We start from the raw sequence: 22,218 nt of genomic DNA, 5'->3' as shown, positions 1-22,218 counted from the left end.
TTGATAACTGTTTTGTTATATGTGATTTTACTATGTTAAAATGAAAGCCTTTCTTTTTTGTTTAAACAGAAAAAGGGGAAATGATGTAGGTGTTGCTTTCATTGGTTAATTAATAAAGAAACTGGTTGGCCTGATAGGTCAGAACATAGGTGGGTGGAGTAGACAGAACAGAATGCTGGGAGGAAGGGAAGTGAGGCAATTGCCATGCCTCTCTTCTCTGGTCAGATGCGATGAAGCTCCAGCCCAAGATGGACGCAGGTCAGACATGCTGAATCTTTCCTGGTAAGACACCACCTCGTGGTGCTACACAGATTACTAAATATGAGTTAAGCAAGATATGAGAGGTAGCCAAGAAGAGGCTAGATATAATGGGCCAGGCAGTGTTTATATGAATACAGTTTGTGTGTTGTTATTTCGGGGCATAAGCTAGCCAGGCTGCCAGGAGCCGGGCGGCAGGAACACAGCCCGCAACTCCTACTACACTTTTACTATTATTTTGGGTTTTCAAGATAGGGTTTCTCTGTGTATCTTTGGCTCTCCTGGAACTCACTTTATAAACCAGACTGGTCTCGAACTCACAGAGATCTGGCTGCCTCTGCCTCCCATGTGCTGGGATTAAAGGCATGTGCCACCATACCTGGTCTATTATTATTATTATTATTATTATTATTTTATTAATATTATTATAAAAGCTTGGATCCAGTGCCTAAAGTTCAGGTCCTCACACTGTTTGACAAGAACTTTATGGACTGAGAGTCTCTCAGGCCTGCACTTTATTCTTTCCTGAAGTCTTGGTGCCCCTTCATTGTCTGTCTCAGATAACCGTCATCTAAGTTCTGTCTGTATGCTGACATATATGTTCTGTATCCCAGGCAAGGCTGGCAGTAAGCATTATCCCTGTTGATCAGCAGTCTCTAGTGAATTTGAATTGATAATAAAGCCTTCAGTTTTGTTTCTGAAGATCACCTGAATTCAGTGACATTTTAACACAAAATACCAAGGAATAAATTCCTTTTCCTTGGTACTTTAGAAATGTTTGGGGGCTGGAGAGATGACTCAGCGGTTAAGAGCACTGACTGCTCTTCCAGAGGGTGCGGGCTCAATTCCCAACAATTACATGGCAGCTCACAACTGTCTGTAATTCCAATTCCAGTGGATCTGGCACCTTCACTCTGACATACATGTGGGCAAAATACCAATGCACATAAAAACAAATAAAATCTTTTAAAAAGAGAAACGTTTGGAACAGAGCAGCTCAGCTCTCTGCAGACCATCACCACCAGCATACACAACAACCCGACAGCAGTGTGTGTGTGTGTGTGACTCCAGTGTACATTTCAGTCCAATGCCACAACACCACAGAGCCCTGGGCTTATCTCCATGAGCCAAAGCTAACTATGCCAGCAAGGCCTGCTGCATATGACTAGGAAGATGAATGAGCACAGAAAGATTTAGAGAGAAGCACAGGATCTAAACTTCCCACATCTGAGGTCTGAAACACCCGTCTGTGTTCTGGTGCAAACGGTTACTCTGGTAAGGTCTCTTGCTGTAAATATGGCATAAAGGTCCCATTAAGTCACCTTCTTGGACACTAAGGTCAACCTGTAAGAATCCTTCACATCACTATTGGTGGTTGACATTTTTGAGTCACTGACCTTTATGTCCCCAAAAGGACCTAGACCATTAAAGTGAGCGACTTCCATTGGTAACCACAGCGCAGTCCCCGGGCACAGGCCGAGTAGCTGTCACACAACTCTCCTTTCTTTCTCTTCTTCACACCAGCCTTGTCTGGCAGGCACTGTTCATACTCCTTGCTGGACCTCTTGTAGGAAGTGGCTCTTCAGGTTCTCTGCTTTTGGAGACATGACATTTATAATCTGAGCTACAAAACCAAGATGGAGAAATAGAATGGTTTAACGTCAGAAGAAAGAAAAAGAAGACAGGTGGGGAGAGGCAGTCGTGCCACACACGACCTGACCCCAAACCTGCCATCCCGTTCCTCTTTGCTGCTCTTCTCCCACCTGGTGCTGCTGCTCTTCTCCCACCAGGTGCTCAGGATCTGTGGATTTTGTCTGAGCAGCTCTGTCTGCACTGGAGTGTTCAGGACACCCACGCTGAGGATGCTTGTTCTCACCGCAGCGGTGGCAGTTGTTCAACATCTGCTGCATTTCAGTACTTTCTCAGTAAAGAGTTAAGGAAAGAAGTCAGAATGACAGATGTACAGAAAATGTCAACATGAGGCCCTGAGACATGACCTCTGCATGCAGGGTTCCGGGGTGCATAGAGTGAAAAAAGGCACACCTTGAAGGCCCTTGTCCCCTTACTTTTAAATATGATTTTTTTCTGTGACTATATGTGGAAGATTTAGCGTATGGATATATGACCTAAATCAGTGGATGTTTGAAAGTATTCACTTTCCTTTTAGCTTAGTGTCCCACTTCAGATAGCCCACTTCCATATTATACCTATAGAATATATAGACACATATATGTATACTTCTATAAGCCAAACAAGTCTCTATTTTATCTACATTCTCATGGGAATCAAGAGAATCCCCAGCCACCACAGGTAAGGGGGCACTATAATAAGAATGAGAGGACTGTGGCGTGGTATCCATCATGTTCTTATCATAAGCAACATCTAGATAGCTAGCTTATGAAGAGAAAGCTCCCCTAGTGCTGGAACTTTCACATCAAGGCAGTTACGGGAGGATGTCATGGCAAGGGAACTCAGTAGAGCAAGCTGCTCACCGCGAGACTGGACAAAGAACAGGAAGTGATGTTGGGGATGTGGCCCAGCTGGTAGTGGCTGCCTAATATGCATGAAGTCCTGGGATCCCTCTTTAGCTCTTTATAATCCAGGGGGTGTGATGACAGATGCCTGTAATCCCATTAACTGGTAGGTGAAGGCAGTAGGATCAGAAGTACAGACATTCTTGGCTATATAGCCAACTCGGCGCTCAATGGGCTGCGAGGGTCCTAGCCTTTAAAAAGATGAGAGTGATCTGGTGTGGTAGTGCGTGCCTTTCATTCCAGCACTCGGGATGCAGACACAGGTGGAGTGAAGTCTAGGCTAACCAGGTTTACGTAGCACATTTCAGGTCAGCAAACTTACACAGTAAGACCCCATATTGGAAGAGAGACAAGTGGGGGAGGGGATGGGCTGGCTCTCCCTATCCCTGCAATGATGTGCTCCCAATGACTGGAAGCCCTGACCCACTTTTAAAGGTTCCATCACCTAGTAGCAAACCTCAACTGGGGACTAAGCTTGAAAGACACCATGATAGTTACTTTTTCTATTGCTGTGGTAAAAACGCCACAGCCAAGGCAATGATGGAAGAAAGTTTAGCTGGACCACAGTTCCAGAAGGTTGGAGTCAATAATGGCAGAGCAGAGGCATGGTAGCAAGTGGCAGGATGGGGTGAGGAACAGGAAGCTGAGAGCTCATATTCTGAACCACAGCATGAAGTGGAGAGTGAACTGGAATTGGAGATGTTTTTAAATATCAAATCCTCCCCTTGTACCATACTTCCTCCAGCCAGGCCACACCTCCAAGTCTTCCCCCAACTCCTGTACCAACTGGAGGCCAAATGTTCAAATGACTGAGACAATGAGGGATATTTGTCATTTATTTTTTATTTTAATTAATTTACTTACTTATTTTGAGACAGGATCTCACTCACTGTGTAAACCAGGTTGGCCCTGAAGTGACAAAGATCTTTCTGCTTCTGCCTCCCAAGTGCAGGGATTAAAGACACACACCGCAGAATGCTCCCACAACTCCATGTGTGCGGTAATTTAAATAAGAAATGTTAGCTGGGCATTGTGGTAGCATCATTTTCACTGAAATCCAATAATGACACATTATAATATCTACTTCCTGTGTTCAATTCCATTTAAACAAATCATGGCTGACCCTGGTCCTCAGTTTCTGAAGTCGGCTTTTCAATGATTTCCTCTCCACAGTTGCGGCACCTAATTCTAGGTGCATTTGGTTTCTATATTCATTTTGTGTCCTACTGCCTGACTGAAGGTATTTCTCAGACATAAGAGTTTCCTGATGGAGTGTGAGTTCAGGTAGAGAATCCTGTCTTCTACTAGTAAGGACACTTTAACTTCTCCCTTTTTTATTTGTATCCCCTACATTTTATCTTCTTGCTTTACTGTTACAGCAAAGACTTCAAGCAGTATGCCAAGTGAGAGTAGAGAAACTGGACACCCTTGTTTCTCTCCTCATGTTAGTGGAAATGCCTTGAGTTTTCCCGTGTAGTGTAATATTGGTTTATTGTATATAGTCATTAACATATTGAAACATATTTCATCCAAAGCCATTTCTACATCTACTGAGATTACTTTGTGATTTCTGTCTTTCAGTCCATTTTTGATTTATTATATTCATTGACTTGCATGTGCTAAAAATTCCCTGCATCTCTGGGATGAAGCCTACTTGATCATGGTGGTTAACTACAGTTTTGATGTAATTTTCTTGAATTCACGTTACAAATATTTTATTAAGAATTTTTTTTTGCATCTGATGCAGTGATCCACTGCTAAGCTCTGGGCCAAGCTCCTCGAGTCCAGTCCTAGAGAGGGAGGAGCAATAATATGAGCCAAGGGATCAAGACCAGGATGGGGAAACTCACAGAAACAGCTGACCTGAGCTCACTGACTCTGGACTGACAGCTGGGACCCTGAATATAACCAAGCTAGGCCCTCTGAATGTGGGTGACCAGTTGTATGGCCTGGGCAGTGTGTGGGGCCACTGGCAATGGGACCGGAATTTATCTCTAGTGCATGAACTGATTTTTTGGAGACTATTCCCTATGGAGGGATACCTTTCTCAGCCTAGATACAGGATGGAGAGCCTTGGTCCTGCCTCAAGTGATGTGACAGACTTTCTTGACTCCACATGGGAGGCCTCACCCTCTCTGAGGAATGGATGGGAGGATGGGGTGGGGGGAAAGATGGAGGGAGCAGAAGGAGGGGAGGAATCAGGAACTGAGATTGGTATGTAAAATAATATTTTTTTAAAAAGTTTTTTTTTTTTTTGCATCTGTGTTCATAGTAGGCCTAAATTTTCTTGGGTCAGTTTAGGGTGAGTTTGTTCTCACCAAAGTGTGTGCAGTTAGGCAACTCTAAATTAAAAGACCAATTTGGCTTTTGTATTCCAGATAAACTTGTCACTTTTGTGTATTATTTTGCTTTATAGGCATTTGTCCTGTTTGTTCTTTAGGCTACATATAAAAAATTCTTCATGAGCTCCGAACAGGCATTTCATAGTTTAATGTCAACTTGGAATGTATCTAAATATGTTTGCAAACTTCACTCTTTTAATTTCTCACTTTTCTTTTTCAGAAATTTACTAATATTGGCCCATTTTTTAATTGTGGGAGAGTTTTCAGAATTGTAGATATAGACGTATTTAAAATTGTTTAGAATATGACTGTTCTCAAAATGTCAAATGTTCTTTTGCTCATTAATTTACTCATTCTTTCAATAACTCTGACTTTTCTGTCAGCTTACTCAGATCTACAAGCATTGTGAATATTAATAGCAGTGAATATTAGCTACTTTCAGTAATTTCAAACAAAACGTTAAAACTTATTTAAAAATTTGCTATCATAAATTTCTACAGTCGAACGTGGGACTAGTCCACTATTCTGACTACAAATGTCCTGTACTTTGGTCTCCCACTTGTAGAATTCAGAGATTTCCCAGTAGGCACGGGTCCTGGGTTATTTTTGGTGTTTACTAAAATATAAAGCCATGCTGCCCACAGCTTTTGTGACACCTGATGTGTGATACCAGAAAAACCGGCTGGGAATGGAAAAATGGGCCGACACCATCTTTAACGATTAGAGAGTATCAATTTTAAAAAAGTGTTTACATGTGCTTCCCTCATTCCTGTCTAGGAATTTAGACATACTATACACCTATAGGGATATTCACACCACAGACTTTTCTGTAACAGAAGATCAAAACCACAGTCCAAACAAACAAAAACTCCAATCAGGTCAAGGTGGCCCATTCCCTTAATTCTGAAACCGACAAAGTAGGAGAGGGTCTATCTCTAGGATTTCAAGGCCAGACTACTCTAAGAGAAAGTTCCAGATCAGAGAGCACTACATAGTGGGACTTTGCCTTAAAACAAACAAATAAAAAACTCCAAACGGGTGGAGGTATTTCAGTTTTGGAATGGTTAAATGCTGGTACTTTGAATTATGTCGATTATGATCAATTAAATGCCCTATGCCATTTAAAACTAGAAAAAACATATATTTAAATAAGGAGAAATATGTTGTATAAAACCTTTGATATATTTCTTTTCGGCGGCAAAAGGCCACACCTGTGTGAGAAAGTAAAAACCATGAACAACAGACAAAACGTTCGTATGTTTGAGGACGGGTGAAGAAGCAGGGATGGGGGCGGGGCAGGTCGGCAGATGAGTACGCGCGATACCGGTCTCCAGCTACGGGCGGCACTGTTGGAACCGAGGACTGGCGCCGTGTGACGTCATCACGGCGGGCCACGTCGCACGCGAAGTAGCAAGGCGTCGGCCACAGCGCGTTCCTGCGAGTGCGCTCTGGATCCTTCGGCGTCTCCTGGCGGCCTTGAGGTCGCCACCCTGGCCGCTCTGGCCCGTCTGGCGTTGGGTGGGCGGCATAGCTGCGCCCACATGAACCAGCGGCATTACGGCCGCAATGGTCGCGGTCGGAGCCGAGACTTCGCTGGCCGTGCCCCACCGAAGAAGAAGGGCAAAAACCACGTCCCGGAAAGGTATGGCGCTTTGGTTCCGGGCTGAGTCGTTCCGGCTGCCGTGGCGGCCTAGTGTCCTGTTCGCCGCGGCCTCGCTCCCTTCCGCCTCCCAGAGTCCTCCGCGCCGAACCTCCCCGGCCCCCGCATTCTGAGGTCTCAGTCTCGTTCCGGCGGGGCTCTGTGTGTGGAGCTCGGGCCGGCGCGGAAGTGCGCATCGGGGCGCGGCTGCCGGTCTGGGAGTCGTCCCTCGATCCCTGGGAGTGGCGGTCTTGAGAGTGTGAGCATCCGGTCTGAGCTGTAGACACCCTGCGCTCTTTCCTGGCTGGAGAGGTTCTGTGGCTTCCAGGACTCTGGAGGCGGCGCTGTCATTCGAGGGAGGCTTCCCTGCCCGTGCCAGTCGTTAGGTGTACGATGTTGCTCACAGGTGGTGTGAACTCTTCTTGCCACTGCCGGCTCCCCTTCCCGTATTTCAACAGTCAGTTGTTTTATCTCCACAGATACGGAATAGCTGAAGTCAGGTGTGGTCAACGTGGCCTCTCCTCTTCCTAGAATTGAACAAATCTTTTATCTCCACAATTAAGCAATTGGGAGATAAAACCCAGGATATACAGACTGTCCTCTCCCTATTCCCAGATTCAGTAAGCATTTATCTCCACTGAGGAGCGTCACCTGACGTCCAGAATGGACGTAATGCCCTCTTTGCCTTCCCAGACTCGAGTAAGCACTGAATAATTTTCAAAGTCTGTCAGCTTTCCTCCATCGTCGCCCCAGTGCAGAACTTGTTTGACGTGTTGCAGAAGACAGGTGTCCATTTTTCTACTTTTATTTATTTCTAACCCATTCTTCTTCTTCTTTTTTTTTTTTCGAGACAGGGTTTCTCTGTAGCTTTGGTTCCTGTCCTGGAACTAGCTCTTGTAGACCAGGCTGGCCTTTAACTCCCAGAGATCCGCCTGCCTCTGCCTCCCGAGTGCTGGGATTGGAGGCAGAAGCAGGTGAATCTCTGTGAGTTCAAGGCCAGCCTGGTCTCCAGAGTGAGTTCAGGAAGACTCCGAAGCTACACAGAGAAACCCTGTCTCGAAAAGCCAAATTAATTAATTTAAATAAAATAAAATGCCTACTCTTTGTCATGGCCTACACACTAGGTTTCACGGTTCAGAGGTTCTCAGTGTCTCCAGCCCAATCTCTTGCGCTCAGTCCTCACTTTCAGATCTTCTATACTGGATGAACCCTGGTTATTTGTAATTATAGACAGAGACCAACTCAGCTGTGAGTCTCCAGGTTGCCCCTCGGCATGCCTGAAGTTCAGGTTGTCTATTCGTGTAAGAACTAGGAAACTTCTCCATGTTGAATTGTCACTCGCGTGGAAACCGCAAACACTGCGCACTGAATCTGAGCTCACAGCCAGAGTGTAGGTATTCATTACTCCTGGCTGATTTTAATATTTCTAGTTACCACACAAAATGTGAGTCTCATTGTGACACTCTACATGCATGTCATTATTCTTTGCTCACACTGATCCCCACACATAACCTTCCCCTCTTGTGCCCTCCTCCCCCTTTAGTCCCCTTCCTCTGACACAATCCCCTTCTGCCTTCCTGTCTGATATATCACCTTGGTAATTGATGCTGGGCTGTGTTTATCAGGGGCGTGAAAGTTCTGGCCATTTTGGTTTTAGGAATTTCTTGTTTGTGTTGTTTGTGTTGTTTTCAAGATGGAGACAGAAAGAAGAAAGTGTAGGTTGTTATTTGTAGAAAGAGAATAGGTTGAGTAGCGAAGGACAGAGCAGACATTCTCATAAAGGGACTTTGTGTGTGTGCTAGGTGCCCCATTGTTGTGTTGGGAGGCAAGGCTACGTTCAGTTTGAGTAACAAATACTCTGTCATAGGTGGAGAGATTATCTCCCAGTTGGACAGCGGATGCCTGGGACCCGTTTCATTGCTTTCAAAGTTCCCTTGCAAAAGGTAAGTGAAAGCTACTGCGGGGTTTTTTCAGAAGTCTAAATTCCCCATGTAGAACACTGGCTCTCAGCCTGGTTGACTTTAGTTTCCCATCTTATGTCACTACTAACATGAAATGAGATTTAGAGAGCAGTAAAGTCTACATCCGTATCTCATTTTAAGGAAAAGACAGTATAATGCCCTAACAATAATATGAAGAATAATTGTAACCGTTTTGTGTTTTGTGTCCACTTGACTGAACCAGTAGTTGAGTAGCCACTGTGTTGATAGGGCAGTTCCTCCGCTGGGAATCCAGTAGAACTTGTGGGGAATTGTTTGTGAAATGAATTTTAGTTCTGAGGCTTAGACAGATAGGAACAGGCTTTTGCTTTTTCTATACCTCGTTAATGTTGACTAGGACATTCTGAAGTCATTCAGGCAGCGACACAAACACAGAAATATGTATATCAAAGTGAGTTCTTCCCCCCTCACTGGAAGAGAGGAACCTGCCCTTGTTCTCATTGTGTGTGTATCTCATGGGGCTGGAATAAATACAAACTGTGTGCAGGACTTGAAGCAGGTTTGCTCTCTCTTACTTTACTCTGACAGAAATTTGAAGCAGAGCTTATGCCAGAAGAGTACTTTTCTCCTTTGGATCTTTTTAATAAAATTCAAGAACAAAATGAAGAACTTGGATTGATAATTGATTTAACATATACTCACCGCTATTATAAAGCAGAGGTAAGTAGAACCTCTAAATGAAAAAAATAATTTATAGTAATTTAATAGCTTCCATCCTGTGCTGATGTGAAAACTAAGCTTCATCCATGGGTAGTAATAATTTTAAAGGAAAAGCAAAGTTTCCCTAATTTCATGTTGAAATGAGACTGGAGGACGGGCGTGGTAGTGAATGACGATAATCCAGGTTTTAGGAGTCTAAGGCAGGAGGATCACAAGTTCAATGCCAGCTTGGACTTACATAATTAAGTCTTAACAACAACAGCAGCAGCAGCAGCAGCAGCAGCACCACACACATAGACACACTCACTAGATCGGAGACATGAATTGAACTGTAATATTGAGTGGTTGTCACTTAAGTCTCTTTCATTAGCAAAAGCTTTGTAACCACTGAACATTAATTCACCCGTCTCCCACACTCCAGACCCCTAGTAACCTCTTGCCTGCTTTATAGTATGAATTTCTCAGTTTTAGTATCTCATTCAAGTAGCGTAATGTAGCATATTTAAATTTTTAAATTTAATTAAAGTATTCCATCATTTCCCTCCTCCTTCCTTTAACCTTTCCTAACCCTCCTTTTCAAATTCATAGCCTCTAACACTTAATTATTGCTACATGTATATGCAAATAGCTATACAAATGTAGCTTGCTGTTGCTTATATGTATTTTTTTAGGGCTGACCACTTTAGGATGCTTTTATATCTGAAGACTAATTCTCCATCTCTCGGTTGTTCTTAATTACCTGTAGTTCTTCATCTAGGGTAGGGCCCTCTGCAATTTCTCCCATCCATGTTGGCATGTCAGTTGGTGTTATTGTTCAGGTCTTGTGTGAGCACCCATATTGTTGAAATTTCATGGGTGGAGCCTTTTCTGTCACAGCTCTAAAATATAATCTTGCAACTGACTCCCTAGTTTTTGGACTCGTTTACCTTTCTACCTTCCTCGTCTGAGATGTTCTCTGAGTCTGAGATGGAAGGATTGTGTTTGCGATGTATCAGTTGGGGCTGGGCAGCTCACAGGCAGTTCTCTGCGTTTGACTAGTTGTGGCTTTGTGTAATAATCTGTGTACTGTAGGAGGAAAAAAGGAAGTATCTTTGTGTGAGAGTTATACTTATTAATAGAGAAATTTTTTTTTTTTTTCGAGACAGGGACAGCTCTGACTGTCCTGGAACTAGCTATATAGACCAGGCTGGCCTTGACCTCTCAGAGATTCCCCCTCCTCTGCCTCTCAAGGGCTGGGATTAAAAGCGTGTGCCACCACCACCCATCAAGTACATTTTTTTTTAAGGTGTTTTTTTTTTTCTTTTCGTATGAGTGTTTTTGCCTGCCTATATGTATGTGCATTGCAGACATAGTCTGGAGGCTGTGGAGGCCAGAAGTCGGCATGATATCCCCTAACTGACATTACAGATTGTTGTGAACTGTTGTGTAGGTGCTGGAAATTGAACATGAGTCTTCTGCAAGAGCAGCCAGTGCTCTGAACTATTGAACCATCTTTCCAGCCCTAATATCTTGTAATACTTGTCTTTTTGTGTCTGAATTATTTTACTAAGTTTGTTTCCAATGTTTATTGAAGCATATACCAGAATCTTTTTCTTTTCTGGCTCAATATTTCAGCTATGTATATATGCTGTATTTCATTATGGCCCCTATCTACTTCACTTCTTTGTGCCTTCCTTATCCCCCGTGTGTGTGTGTGTGTGTGTTGGGGGATTTATTTGTTTTTTCGTGAGAAAAAGTCTTATCATGTGGCCCTGACTGGCCTGAAATTTATTATGTACACTAGGCTGGTCTTCAACCCACAAAGATCTACCTACTTTCGCCTCCTATGTGCTGGGATTGATTATATGCGCTACCAGGCCCAGCATGTTCTGTCTTATTTTAAAGGAACCCTCAAATATCATAGAATTTATCTCTACTTTTTGATATTTATATATATGCAAAATACAATACTTTTTTCTTAATATCAGTTCTTTGACGTCAGATTTGCAATCTGATCGTTCCTAAATGTCATCAAAATTATCAGTTTGAAGTTGGTTGTCTGTCAAGTCTAGTTAGTCTAGAGATTGCTGTCCATGTCTCTTTTACTTTCTTTTTGTCCCTCTCCTGAGTTCTGTCTTGGAGAGCCAGCCAGCTGTGCTCTGTTAGCTGTGTGCCTCCACGTGCTGGTAGAGTCCTTTGTTCTCTGCCAGTGGTCTAGCACAACCAGATTTAGGACTGTGTTCTCCTTTCTCCTTTCTTTCCTCCCTCTGTTCCCCTAACCCTTGGTTTCCCTTTTCTTTCTTTTTCCTACCTTCCTTCCCTCTCTTCCATTCTGTTTGGTTTTGGGTTTGGTATTTGAAACAGAGTCTTAATATGTAGCCCTCGCTGACCTCATGATCTTCCTGCCTCAGTCTTTCTAATGCTGGAATTACAGATATTCAGTATTCCACCTGCCTTGATTTTTTTTTTTAAACTTGAGATAGTGTCTCATATAGCCAGGACTGTCCTCAGTTGCTGAGGATGTCCTTAAACTCCTGATCCTCCTGCCTCTATCTCCCAAATGCTGTGATTACAGGAATGGACCACCACACCCAGATTGATTTCCTTTTCTAGAAGTCTTTATTCATTTTAATGTGTATGTTTGTGTGCTGTCATGAGTTTATGTGCACCACATTCATGCTGGCACCTACAGAAGTTAGAAAAGGGTGTCAGATCCACTGGAACTGGAGTTACAGGTGGCTGGAGGAGCTATATGAGTTTTGGGAACCAGAACTTCATTCTCTGTGAGAGCAGTAAAGGCTCTTAACTGTGAACCATTGGTCTGGCTGCCTTGATTTCTTTAACATGACAGTTTCCAGTGTTTCTGTATATTTTGAGATGGGTTCTTGTTGTGTTACTCAGGCTGATCTTGAACTCCTGTGTTCAAGTGGTCCTTCTGCCCAGCCTACTGGGACACATGGACTATAAGGGTGTGCCACCATGCCTGATATGAGACATTTTCATAGGTGGTCATGTGTTCTTCCATTAAGGGGCATATAATCAGTGGTTGTCTCTTAAGTTATTAGTAATTATTGATGACTAACCTGTTAATTCCTTTGAAGCTTCAAAAGTTGATTTTCTTTTTTTCTTTTTTCTTTTTTGAGACAGGCTCTTGCTGTGTAGCACAGGCTGACTTCAAACTCAAGATTTTCCTGCCTCAACCTCCCAGTTGTCTAGGATTACAGGTGTTTGCCACCATACCAGGCTGTACAAGGTGAACGTTACCATTCATGTTCATTTAATGAAGTTTCTGCTTGTTTATTTACTCAGTGGTGTCAATAGGATTCTTTCCTCTTTGTAACAGCTTTCATCAAAGTAATCTCCTGGATCCCTAATACCTGCCAATATTGACTAGTGAGAATTTATTCAATGTTTTCTCTCATTACAAACTCCTCTGCGGCTGCTTTTTCCAGTTGGAGCACCACTGGAAGGCCTCTCTTTAGATAATTGGAGCTTCTCCATTTGGCCCCTAAAACTTTTTAAAAAATATTCTTGAGAATTTCACACATGAATAATTTGTTTTTTGATCACAGTTACCCCACACCACAGCTAATGCCTCCTGGGTTGCATCCCCAATGTCATGTCCTTTTTATATGGATGTTCACCACATGCTTGAAGGTGCCTGTGGGCGGTGGAAAAAGAAGGTACTAGATTTGCTAGACCTGGAGTTACAGGTATTTGTGAGCTGCCTGATGTGGGTGCTAGGACCTGAACCCAGCCCAGGTCCTTGGCAAGAGCAGCAAGTACTGCTCTTGTTAGAGCTCCGTTCAGCTCTGACCCCCTGAGCCATTTCTCTGCCCTACCTCGACACCACTTTTGCTTTTTGGGACAGGGTTTCTCCATGTAACCTCTGAAGCCTGTCCTGGAACTCTATAGATCAGGCTGGCCTTGAATTCACAGATATCCGCCTGCCTCTGCCTCTGCCTCCTGGGTGCTGGGATTAAAGGCCCAACGCCACTGAGTTCAGAATTAGTGCTGCCCAAGTGCACATGGGTGTCATACCATCTTCTGGAACATGGCCAACTAACCAGGGCCGCAGTCCTGAAGAAAACTGATTCTCCTTTCCCAGGTAGCTCTTAGCTGACAAAGCTCCTCAGCTAGATTAAACCACTTCTTAGTCCTGATCATCTCTGATTACTTTTCTGCATGAAAGAATTCTGGACTCATCTTAACTGTTTCCTGCCCCAGCCTGACTCAGCCTTTTCAGAAGGCTTTGTTTCCTTTCGGTGGGTTTCAGGCATGTGAGTGTCAGGTAATAGATTGACATTGCTCGGAAGTTTTTCCTGTGGACAGAGCTAGGAACTCTGTAGAAATCATGATAGTGTTTTCCAATTAAATCCAAGTTACATATTTTTTACCTAACCTATCTTTTTTTTTCTAAAATTTGTGTGTGTGTGTGTGTGTGTGTTGGGGGTGGCTGTGTGTGTGGCTGTATCTGCTTGTCTGTGTCTGCCACATGTGTACAGGTGCCTGCTGAGGTCAGAAGAGGGCTCCGGATCCTCTGCAGCAGGAGTTCCAGGCTGTTGTGAGCCATCAGACATGGGTGCTGAGAACTGAACTACGTCCTGGAAGCGCAGCAAGCACTCTTAAGCTCTGGGCCATCTCTCCAGCGCCTACCCTTCCTGCTTCTTTCTCTTATTTACAGCTCTTTTTGCTCAGCTCATTACTATTTTGTGAAGACACAGCAAGGTGAAATAATTAGAACTGTCCACATACTTTTTAGTCTCACCATATATACCCTCATCCATGTGGAATTTGGTGTGTTTTGTATACCCAGTGACTGTCCTATAGTTTTAATGAAAATCAAGTGCTGTTTCCTGGTTGGAACAGCTTTGTAAGAAGTGGCTCTTTAGTCAGAGTTAGTGATAGTAAGTTTATTAGTATCAACTTACACTTATGCTCCTCAAATCTTCATTATATGCAAATGAAATAATGTACATTTTTTTGTTTTACTTTATAGGATTTGCCAGAAACTATTTCTTACATAAAAATTCTTACAGTTGGCCATCAGGTACCTGATAATGGCACTATTCTTAAGTTCAAGTGTGCAGTTAAAGAGTTTTTAAAGAAAAACAAAGACAATGGTGAGTCCTTGTGGTTTCTTTTTCTTTTCTGTCTGATCTCTGTTGTGTGTTTCAAATAGCTTTGGAGACTCTTTTAAAAATCTTTTTATTGTAATTATGTGTGTGTGCTTGTTGCTATGTGTATATAAATGCAGGTACTTACAGAGTCCAGAGACTTCAGAATCCCTCCACCTAGAGTTGTGAGCCTTCTGACATAGGTGCTGGAAAACCAAATTTGGGCCCTGTAGGGTAGATTTGTTTTCAAGTACTGAGCCATCTCTCCAGCACAGTCTCCAGACTTTTGATAGTTCAGATTTTTGATATAGTTAACATTCTAATATTAGGTATGTTGCCTTTGAAAATGGCAGCTGGTAGTAATAAAGTGTTTTCCCTTTTGTTGGCCACACAGAAACAAAACTTGAGTGAGAAATGTGTAATATAATGAAAGTGTTTACCTTTTCCTGTAGTTAAAGGGTGAGATGTAGAGGATTAAGAATCTTAGGGTCTGCAAGTTGCATAGAGACAACAGAAGACCAAAGTTAGGAGTGAAGTAGTCTCCAAGAGAACAGAACACGGGCAGGCCAGTAAAATTTCATCTTTGCCACGTGTACTTCAGGTGTTCCTGCTGTTTTCCATTTTGAGTACAATTGTCACTGTTATTTATTATCAAAATGAAGGTGGAATGAAGTTGGTAGCTCAAGTACAGAGCACCTGCCTGGCTTACAAAGCCCAGTTTCAAACTTCAGTGTTGCACACACAGAAACACATTCTAGTTTCCTCTTCATAGTAAGACAAATGGCTTTGTGTAAGGCAGCTTGACCAGATGGCTGCTTCTGCAGTTTGCATTATTGTATCTAACCAGGACTTTCAAGATTTCCACAACAATGAGCTTTTGGTAGGTGATTCTTGATGTGTTTTAAAGCCACTTTCCAACATAGCAGTGATATTTCACTAATTTGTGTTACTCTTCAGAAAATTGTCTTTAACTTACTTTTGGTATATCTTGCTTCCTGTACTTAAATCTGCATTTCCTGTTTTATAGACAAACTTATTGGTGTCCACTGTACCCATGGCTTAAACAGGACTGGCTACCTCATTTGCAGGTGAGTTGCCAACTCAAAAGCAAATAGTGTTTAGTGTGTTTGTCTGGTTACAATGGTAATGTAAGCGTACATAGAAATGAATGAAATAGAGAGCAGTGTTATCTCCACCCAGAGACTACCATTGTAGACTTTGCAGATGCAGAGAGAGTGCATCTGTATGGCTTAGAGTACAGTAACCATCCAGAGTTACAATTTAATATGTGGTAGGTACCTCCCTGTGAAAGTATTTGGAGACCTTATTTTTTAAAGATTATACTGTTTTTTTGCACACTGACAAACATGCAAGTCATAAGTTTGGGGTATAATAAAACATCAAAGTGGTATGTGCATCTTTGAATCCACATGCCACTGACTCAACAATAATGTCACATGACATGCAGATGCTGAATTAGGGTGCGATCTGATGGTTCTTAAGGAATTGCTGTGCTGTGCAACATTATGTTTGTCCATTCAGAAGATCTTTGCTGAGATCTAGTTTATGTGAGCAGTATAGCTGCTGGTAAAGATATTTAATTTGCCTCTGAAGAAAGAAGGAAGACTATAATAATGAAGATAATAGCAAGAAGACTCTAGAACTATCACTGTCAAGTTCTGAGGAGGATAGGAACATGATACCATGATGGGGAGACTTGGACCTAACTCATCAAGAAGATAGAACATTTGTATGGAAGGTTTGAGAGACTATCTGAAGGCTGAACTAGTACTAGCTGTGTAGAGACACTGAAGAGACTGTAAATGAAGGCTCAGCCGGTAGCCTAGAGTAGTATAGCATACGCTTCTCTGGAGGAGGTTGTTGGGCAGCGCAGCAAGTGCGGCAGACAAGTGGAGCTCTTCTGGCAGGCAGGAGCCAGAGTTAGGCCATACAGAGCAGTGTTTTGGTCTGTTTGTTTCTTCTTGTTGTTGTTGAACCTTTTTTGGGTATATTGAATCCATCTATTTCGGCTGAGTAAAGAATGCTCTAGAGAGGTAGGGGCAAGGAGTCATTGGGTTTTTGTTTGAATTGAAGTATAACAGTTTCTTGGACCAAGATATTGAGGGCATTTTGGTGGAAGGATGTGGTTGTCAGGACCCTGGTGGTAGATTGAAGTGAGGATGAGGGAAGAGTGGGTGACAGTGATGGTAGCTCCTGTTTCTGACCCATCCAATTGGCTTCCCAGTATTTCTAGCTATGTTACTATTTTTCCCAGTTCCTTTATGTGTTGTTGGTTCCTGATGAATACACAGTAATATTAAGGAAGCCTCCTGTTTTTTAGTTCACAAAGCATTTTGATGAAAGTGACTACTGAATCTGCCTTTTAAGCATTTGCCAGTTTGGTCATGAATTTCCTTTATGTTTATATTATTATACTAATGTAAGTACCTTTATTAATAGATTTTTTTAAAGTTGGTCAATCTTGGGGTAGTCTTTTTCTATGGTCATGGCATGCCATTCTGTAACTGTTGGATTAGATGTGTAGTATTTTCCTAGGATTTATGTCTCCACTTGTAAGTGAAATTGGACCTGTTTTGATTTTTGTTTTCTTTTGGTATATTTAAGTGACCCGACTTATGTTGTTTTGTTAGATATTTGATTGATGTAGAAGGCATGAGGCCAGATGATGCAATTGAATGTAAGTATGGGGGGGTGTCACCGTTTTTCCCTTCCTATAAAAGCTAAAGGTGGAAGTGTAGAGCCACTTTTCAATTTTTGGAGAACAAAATGCATATGATCCAATATATGTTGCCAGAAAGACAGTGGAGAGAGAAGGGAGGAAGCTACCTCTTGGGGCTGGGGATGTGGCTCAATGGTAGAGCACTTGCTCAGCGTGTGTGGAACCCTGAGTTTTATCTCCAGTACCAAAAGAAAGAAAAATAATAGCACTATAAGGTAGTCTTGCCAACAGCTTATGAAGGAACATACCTGCAAGCGATATGTGAGATACAGCAACCTAATGACAGTCAGTGAGTACGAGCGTTGGTTTGCTTTCCTGGGTAAGATTTCTTTCTGTGCAACTATTTCTAAGTTCATCTTCATCCACTCCTCAGTATTCAACAGCTGCCGGGGGCACTGCATAGAAAGACAGAACTACATTGAAAACCTGCAGAATCGTCGTGTCAAAAAGTAAGTCTTCCATTTTGCTAAGTGAGATTTTGGTTAGGGAAACTTCTTTAGTATAATTCAAGTAGCACATATTCCAGGCATCCTGTCCACTTGCTGAGCATTAAACAAACAGGAGTAGGGGAGTTGAGGGCCTCTGTTCACACACCAAAGGACATAATTGCTAAACTGGCCACTGGAACTGTAATCTGGTGACACCGTGGGACACTTCTCTTTTAGGAAGCGGAATACTAGCACATCTAAGTCAGGTGATCTTGAAGACTCAGCACATCTTACCGAAGAAGTCCACAGCACTAAGAAGCCCGTGAACCAAGGACCTCGGAATCATTGGCCTGCTGCCCGACATTTTCACACCCAGTCCCAGTACTCCCAGCAATTGTTCAGGTACCTGGACTTCCCCCTTTCTTAGAACTGAGATGGAAACTACTTCAGACCAGGAAAGTACATTGTAACAATGACCAGCAGTTGGTATTTTCTTCTATTGTCAGCCAGTAGGGCTCATACTGAATCAAGTACTTGGGAAATGTGCTTCAGAGGCAGTTGAGAATGGAAATTTTATTTTACTATTTTTAAATTTAGCTTAATCCAGGAAGAGTTAGATGTTGTTACTGGGAAATAAAATCTTTCACGTGTGTGTGTGTGTGTGTGTGTGTGTGAGCCAGAGAGAGAGAGAGAGCGAGAGCGAGCGAGCGAGAGAGAGAGAGAGAGAGAGAGAGAGACTTGTACACAGAATCAGATCCAAGATTTGACCACTGAGGTATGTTCCTATATCCTTAGGCTTTATGAATCTTGAATTTTTAGGCTACATAGCTTTTGAAATAAAGAAGGCTATCGTTTAAAGAACAAATACAAAACCAGGCAGGGTAGTCAGTGCCTGGAATCTCAGCACTGGGAAGTAGAGACAGGAAGATCACGAGTTCATCATTGGCTATATCTTGAGCACAGAGTCAGCCTAGACTACATGAGACTCTGTCTCAAAGAGAGAAAGAGAACAAGTTTTGAAGGATAATAATATCCTAATAGAGATAGTTACAAATGATTTGAACAGATTAAATCATACAAGTATTTTCATGGGAAATGGGGAAATTCTTAATTCAGTTAAAATAGTCTATTAGGATTTTCCAGAGAAGTGGAAGAGAGAGAATGGGCAGGTAGATGAGAAGGGACCTTCACTAGGGTGATTGGCATGCATGACTGTAGGATGAAAAGTTCCTCAACAAGCCCTCTGTAGGCTGGAGACCCAAGGTTGCCAGTAGTGTGATCCAGACCCAGGGAACATGGTAATTCTCTGTCAAGAGTCCTAAGGAAAAACCTGAGAAACCATGAGGGAGGGGGTGGAAGGTCAGGAAAGAGGTAAATTTGCCTTTCCTCTGCCCTTGTAGTTTCCCTGCAGTCCCAGCCAGGCGGTGGTGCCTGTGACATGGAAGGCAGGTCTTCCTTACACAGTCTGCTCTTTGTACATCAGCCTTTTTCAGAGACATTCTTGTTGACAGATGCAGCAGTAATGCCCCACTAACTCTAGTCCAGATGCCACCTAAGATAACTATCACAGCTTGTGTATACTCCTAGCTGCTAATTTAGTTGTGGTTTTTATGAGCACTTGAGGGTCGTGACTATCAGGCTGGGTGTGAATTTGTTTCCTTACTCTACCATTCACACCGTGTGCAATCTTGGGTGAGACCACATCTGTTCTTTGAGATGGAGATTTTAAAACAACCCATAACTATGGCTGTTGCCTGCTACATCTGTTAAAGCAAATTGGTACATTGTTACACTATCAAAAAGATGCTGCTGGTGACCCTGAGAGTGGGAGTAACCCTTTTGAATGAATCAGTTTTAATGGCCATAAAGATGCTCATACCTGGCCAATTCCGTATTGAGACTATACTTCTCAAATCCTACTGTTTCAGACAGAGCTAGGTGCTCAGCATACTGTAGTATATGAGATGCTAATCACCAAATTAATGATGGTAGGAAAACTGGGAGTAACCTATGATTCTCAGTGGTGATATAATTAAGTAACCATAATCATACTGTGACATTTTATAAAGCCATTAAAATTAAAGCTTGTTTATAGTAGTAAAATATAGTAGCTGGAGAGATGGCTCAGCAGTTAAGCGTACTGGCTTGCAGAAGACTCAGGTTCGATTCTAAGTACCCACGTGGCTGTTCACAACTTCCTGTAAACAACAATCAGAAAGATCAAAAGGTATAGAGACCCAAGAAACAGCTAATCACATTTGACTGTGTGTGTGTGTGTGTGTGTGTGTGTGTGTGTGTGTGTGTGTGTGTGTGTGTGTGTGTGTAGAGGGCATGCATGTGAGGCCAGAAGATAACCTCCGCTATTACCCTTCACACTCCGCCTTGTCTGAGATAGAGCCTCCTGTGTTCCACTGCACATGCTAAGCCAGTTTTCCTCGAGCTTCCAGGGATCCCCCTGCTTTGCCCTCATCTCATCATAGGGATTGCAGACACATGCTAGTGTTTCTCAGTTTTCTCTGGGTTCTGGGCATCCAGCCCCGAGTCCTCACACTTGTGTGGCAAGAGCTTTACTCACTGGGCCATCTCCCTAGTCCTAGCTCCATTCTACAAAAAATAGAGAGAAAGATAAGTGATTATCTGCTCAAGTCATCTAGGTAGGCAAGAGTAAAATCAGAATATCTGTTATTTTATAAAGTCTATTATAAAATGTTAATCTTGACAATGATTTATTATTTCTTGTTTAAGAAAACACAACCAGAGTGTTTACCAGAGAGGCCTTATCCCTCTTCCTGGTCCGGCTGAAGAGTACTATTTACAGAGAAGATTCTTCTGGAACGGGAAGCCAAATGGTAGTCAAGCAACCCAGAATAAGAAGTGGATTTCCGGTAGTTACCAGAGGCAGTTCTACCCAGCCTACTGGGGGTGGACCCAGTGAGGCACACGTGGATGGGCTGTTACAGGGGCCACCTGAAATCAGAGCTGGACAGAGGACAGCTGGATTACTTTAAATAAAATCAGGTCTAGGCAATTAAAAATTTTTAACATTTTTTAACATTTTAAAATGTTTTATTATTCCTTTGTGTGTATTAAGTTTAAAGATTTGCATTACTGATGGCCGCACAGTGAGATGATAACCATCCAGAACACTTCTCGTTCTAGGCTCAGCTTTTCTGAAAGGTTTCTGAATGGGTAAACTGTTAGTAACTTGCCTTTTATTTTCCCTGTCTATTTCCTCTGTCCATGCCTGTAACTGTGTGTAGGTACAAAGGTTCATAGTGTCTTACCATGTTCTGTTACTAACAGTCTTCGGGGGTGTCTTTTTACTTGTGGGACTCTGTTCAGCGTTCTTTCCTTGGTGATCGGGGTCAGAATTTAACCAACTTCTTACTGAACTGCCAGGTTAACCACCTAACCCAGAGAAGTGTAAATTTTTAGGGACTGATTGTTAAGTTGGGCAAGAGGAAACTAACCAATAACCAGAATGCTGCTTAAATTATAATTTATCTGGCAGAGTCACTACTACCAATAGGGTAGAACTGTCCAGAAAGCTTAAAAACCTCTGTAGATTTTAAAGGTCGAACAGACTAGGACTGAGCATCCATCCTTGGTTATCCTGGAAGACAGGGTGGTGCTGACCCTGCGGCCCTCTGTTCAGGATTTGTCCAGAGGCCTCCCACACTGCAATGGTGCTCTTCCTCTGGGACACACTTCAAGCTACTTGGAGGTGCTAATTACTTCGTGCTCATCGTGACACATCATAGTCCACAGCAAGCGTTTGATGAATGCCTGGGCAATTAATTTGGCTTCTGTCTTTAAAGTCTCTGATTTTGAGGATTTGTAACACTGATGCCACATACGGTAGCTATTTTCTCCATCGTGTGGACATGTGGAGTGTGACCCTGAGGAAGCTTCAGCAGCTCTTCTAGTCTGGCCTAGTGGGACTAATTTGCTCTGTGAGGTTGCTCCACGCTCAAGTGATGGCTCTTAAAGTTTTTCTCTACTTACCACATTTAACAGAGATTCAAAGTGCTTCTTGCTACAAGGTTCCCCCTGCAGAATTCTTCCCCAGAATATATCTGAAGGTTCAGCATTGTAAGAAACTGGATCAGGCAGTTGTGAAATAAGAGGACAAAGCTGGGGCAGGTAGAGAACATCCAGCTTTGGAGGTGTAGAACAGCTTGGAAAAGCAGCTTCTGTGGAGGACAGTGCCGCCTTCAGGAACTGTTTCTGCCACCTGTCCTGTTTCTCTGCCTTTGGATTACCAACACCTTTAAAAGCCTCACTTACCATTGGATTACTCAGCTTTCATTCTTACACACACTGGTCTGGCTTCTGTCCATGTCACACCATCCAAAGGCCTAGTGAAAGGAAGCAGCCAGATCTTTTTAGTTTCCAGTGGTCTATCTATGTAGTGTTTTAAATTATATTGTTATTTTAAAGGCACACATGAATACTTTCTCAGGTAGCTTTCCTGAGATTACCGCTTAAAAAGCATCTTCCATGCTCTCCTATTATAAAGTC

At 42.7% G+C, this 22,218-nt stretch overlaps 1 protein-coding gene across 1 annotated transcript; it reads left to right on the top strand.

Moving 5' to 3' along the window:
- Nucleotides 1-6,524: 6,524 nt before the first annotated feature.
- Nucleotides 6,525-20,759, top strand: Dusp11 (dual specificity phosphatase 11). Its single transcript, XM_075983716.1, has 9 exons — nt 6,525-6,776; nt 8,641-8,716; nt 9,302-9,433; nt 14,412-14,535; nt 15,557-15,617; nt 17,181-17,227; nt 17,643-17,718; nt 17,935-18,099; nt 20,443-20,759. The coding sequence occupies exons 1-9, from the start codon at nt 6,676-6,678 to the stop codon at nt 20,630-20,632; spliced, it is 972 nt and encodes a 323-aa protein (XP_075839831.1). The 5' UTR covers nt 6,525-6,675; the 3' UTR covers nt 20,633-20,759.
- The last annotated feature ends 1,459 nt before the right edge of the window (nt 20,760-22,218 follow it).

Source organism: Microtus pennsylvanicus, chromosome 8, assembly GCF_037038515.1.
Source record: "Microtus pennsylvanicus isolate mMicPen1 chromosome 8, mMicPen1.hap1, whole genome shotgun sequence".
Lineage (NCBI taxonomy): Eukaryota > Metazoa > Chordata > Mammalia > Rodentia > Cricetidae > Microtus > Microtus pennsylvanicus.
This window is presented reverse-complemented; position numbering and strand designations above follow the sequence as displayed.

What these genes read in the sequence shown, in the direction of transcription:
- Dusp11 (XM_075983716.1), top strand. Translation starts at nt 6,676, where the DNA reads ATGAACCAGCGGCATTACGGCCGCAATGGTCGCGGTCGGAGCCGAGAC. An exon ending in AAAAACCACGTCCCGGAAAG is followed by an intron (nt 6,777 to 8,640) that starts GTATGGCGCTTT and finishes ACTCTGTCATAG; the next exon opens with GTGGAGAGATTATCTCCCAG. An exon ending in TCAAAGTTCCCTTGCAAAAG is followed by an intron (nt 8,717 to 9,301) that starts GTAAGTGAAAGC and finishes TTACTCTGACAG; the next exon opens with AAATTTGAAGCAGAGCTTAT.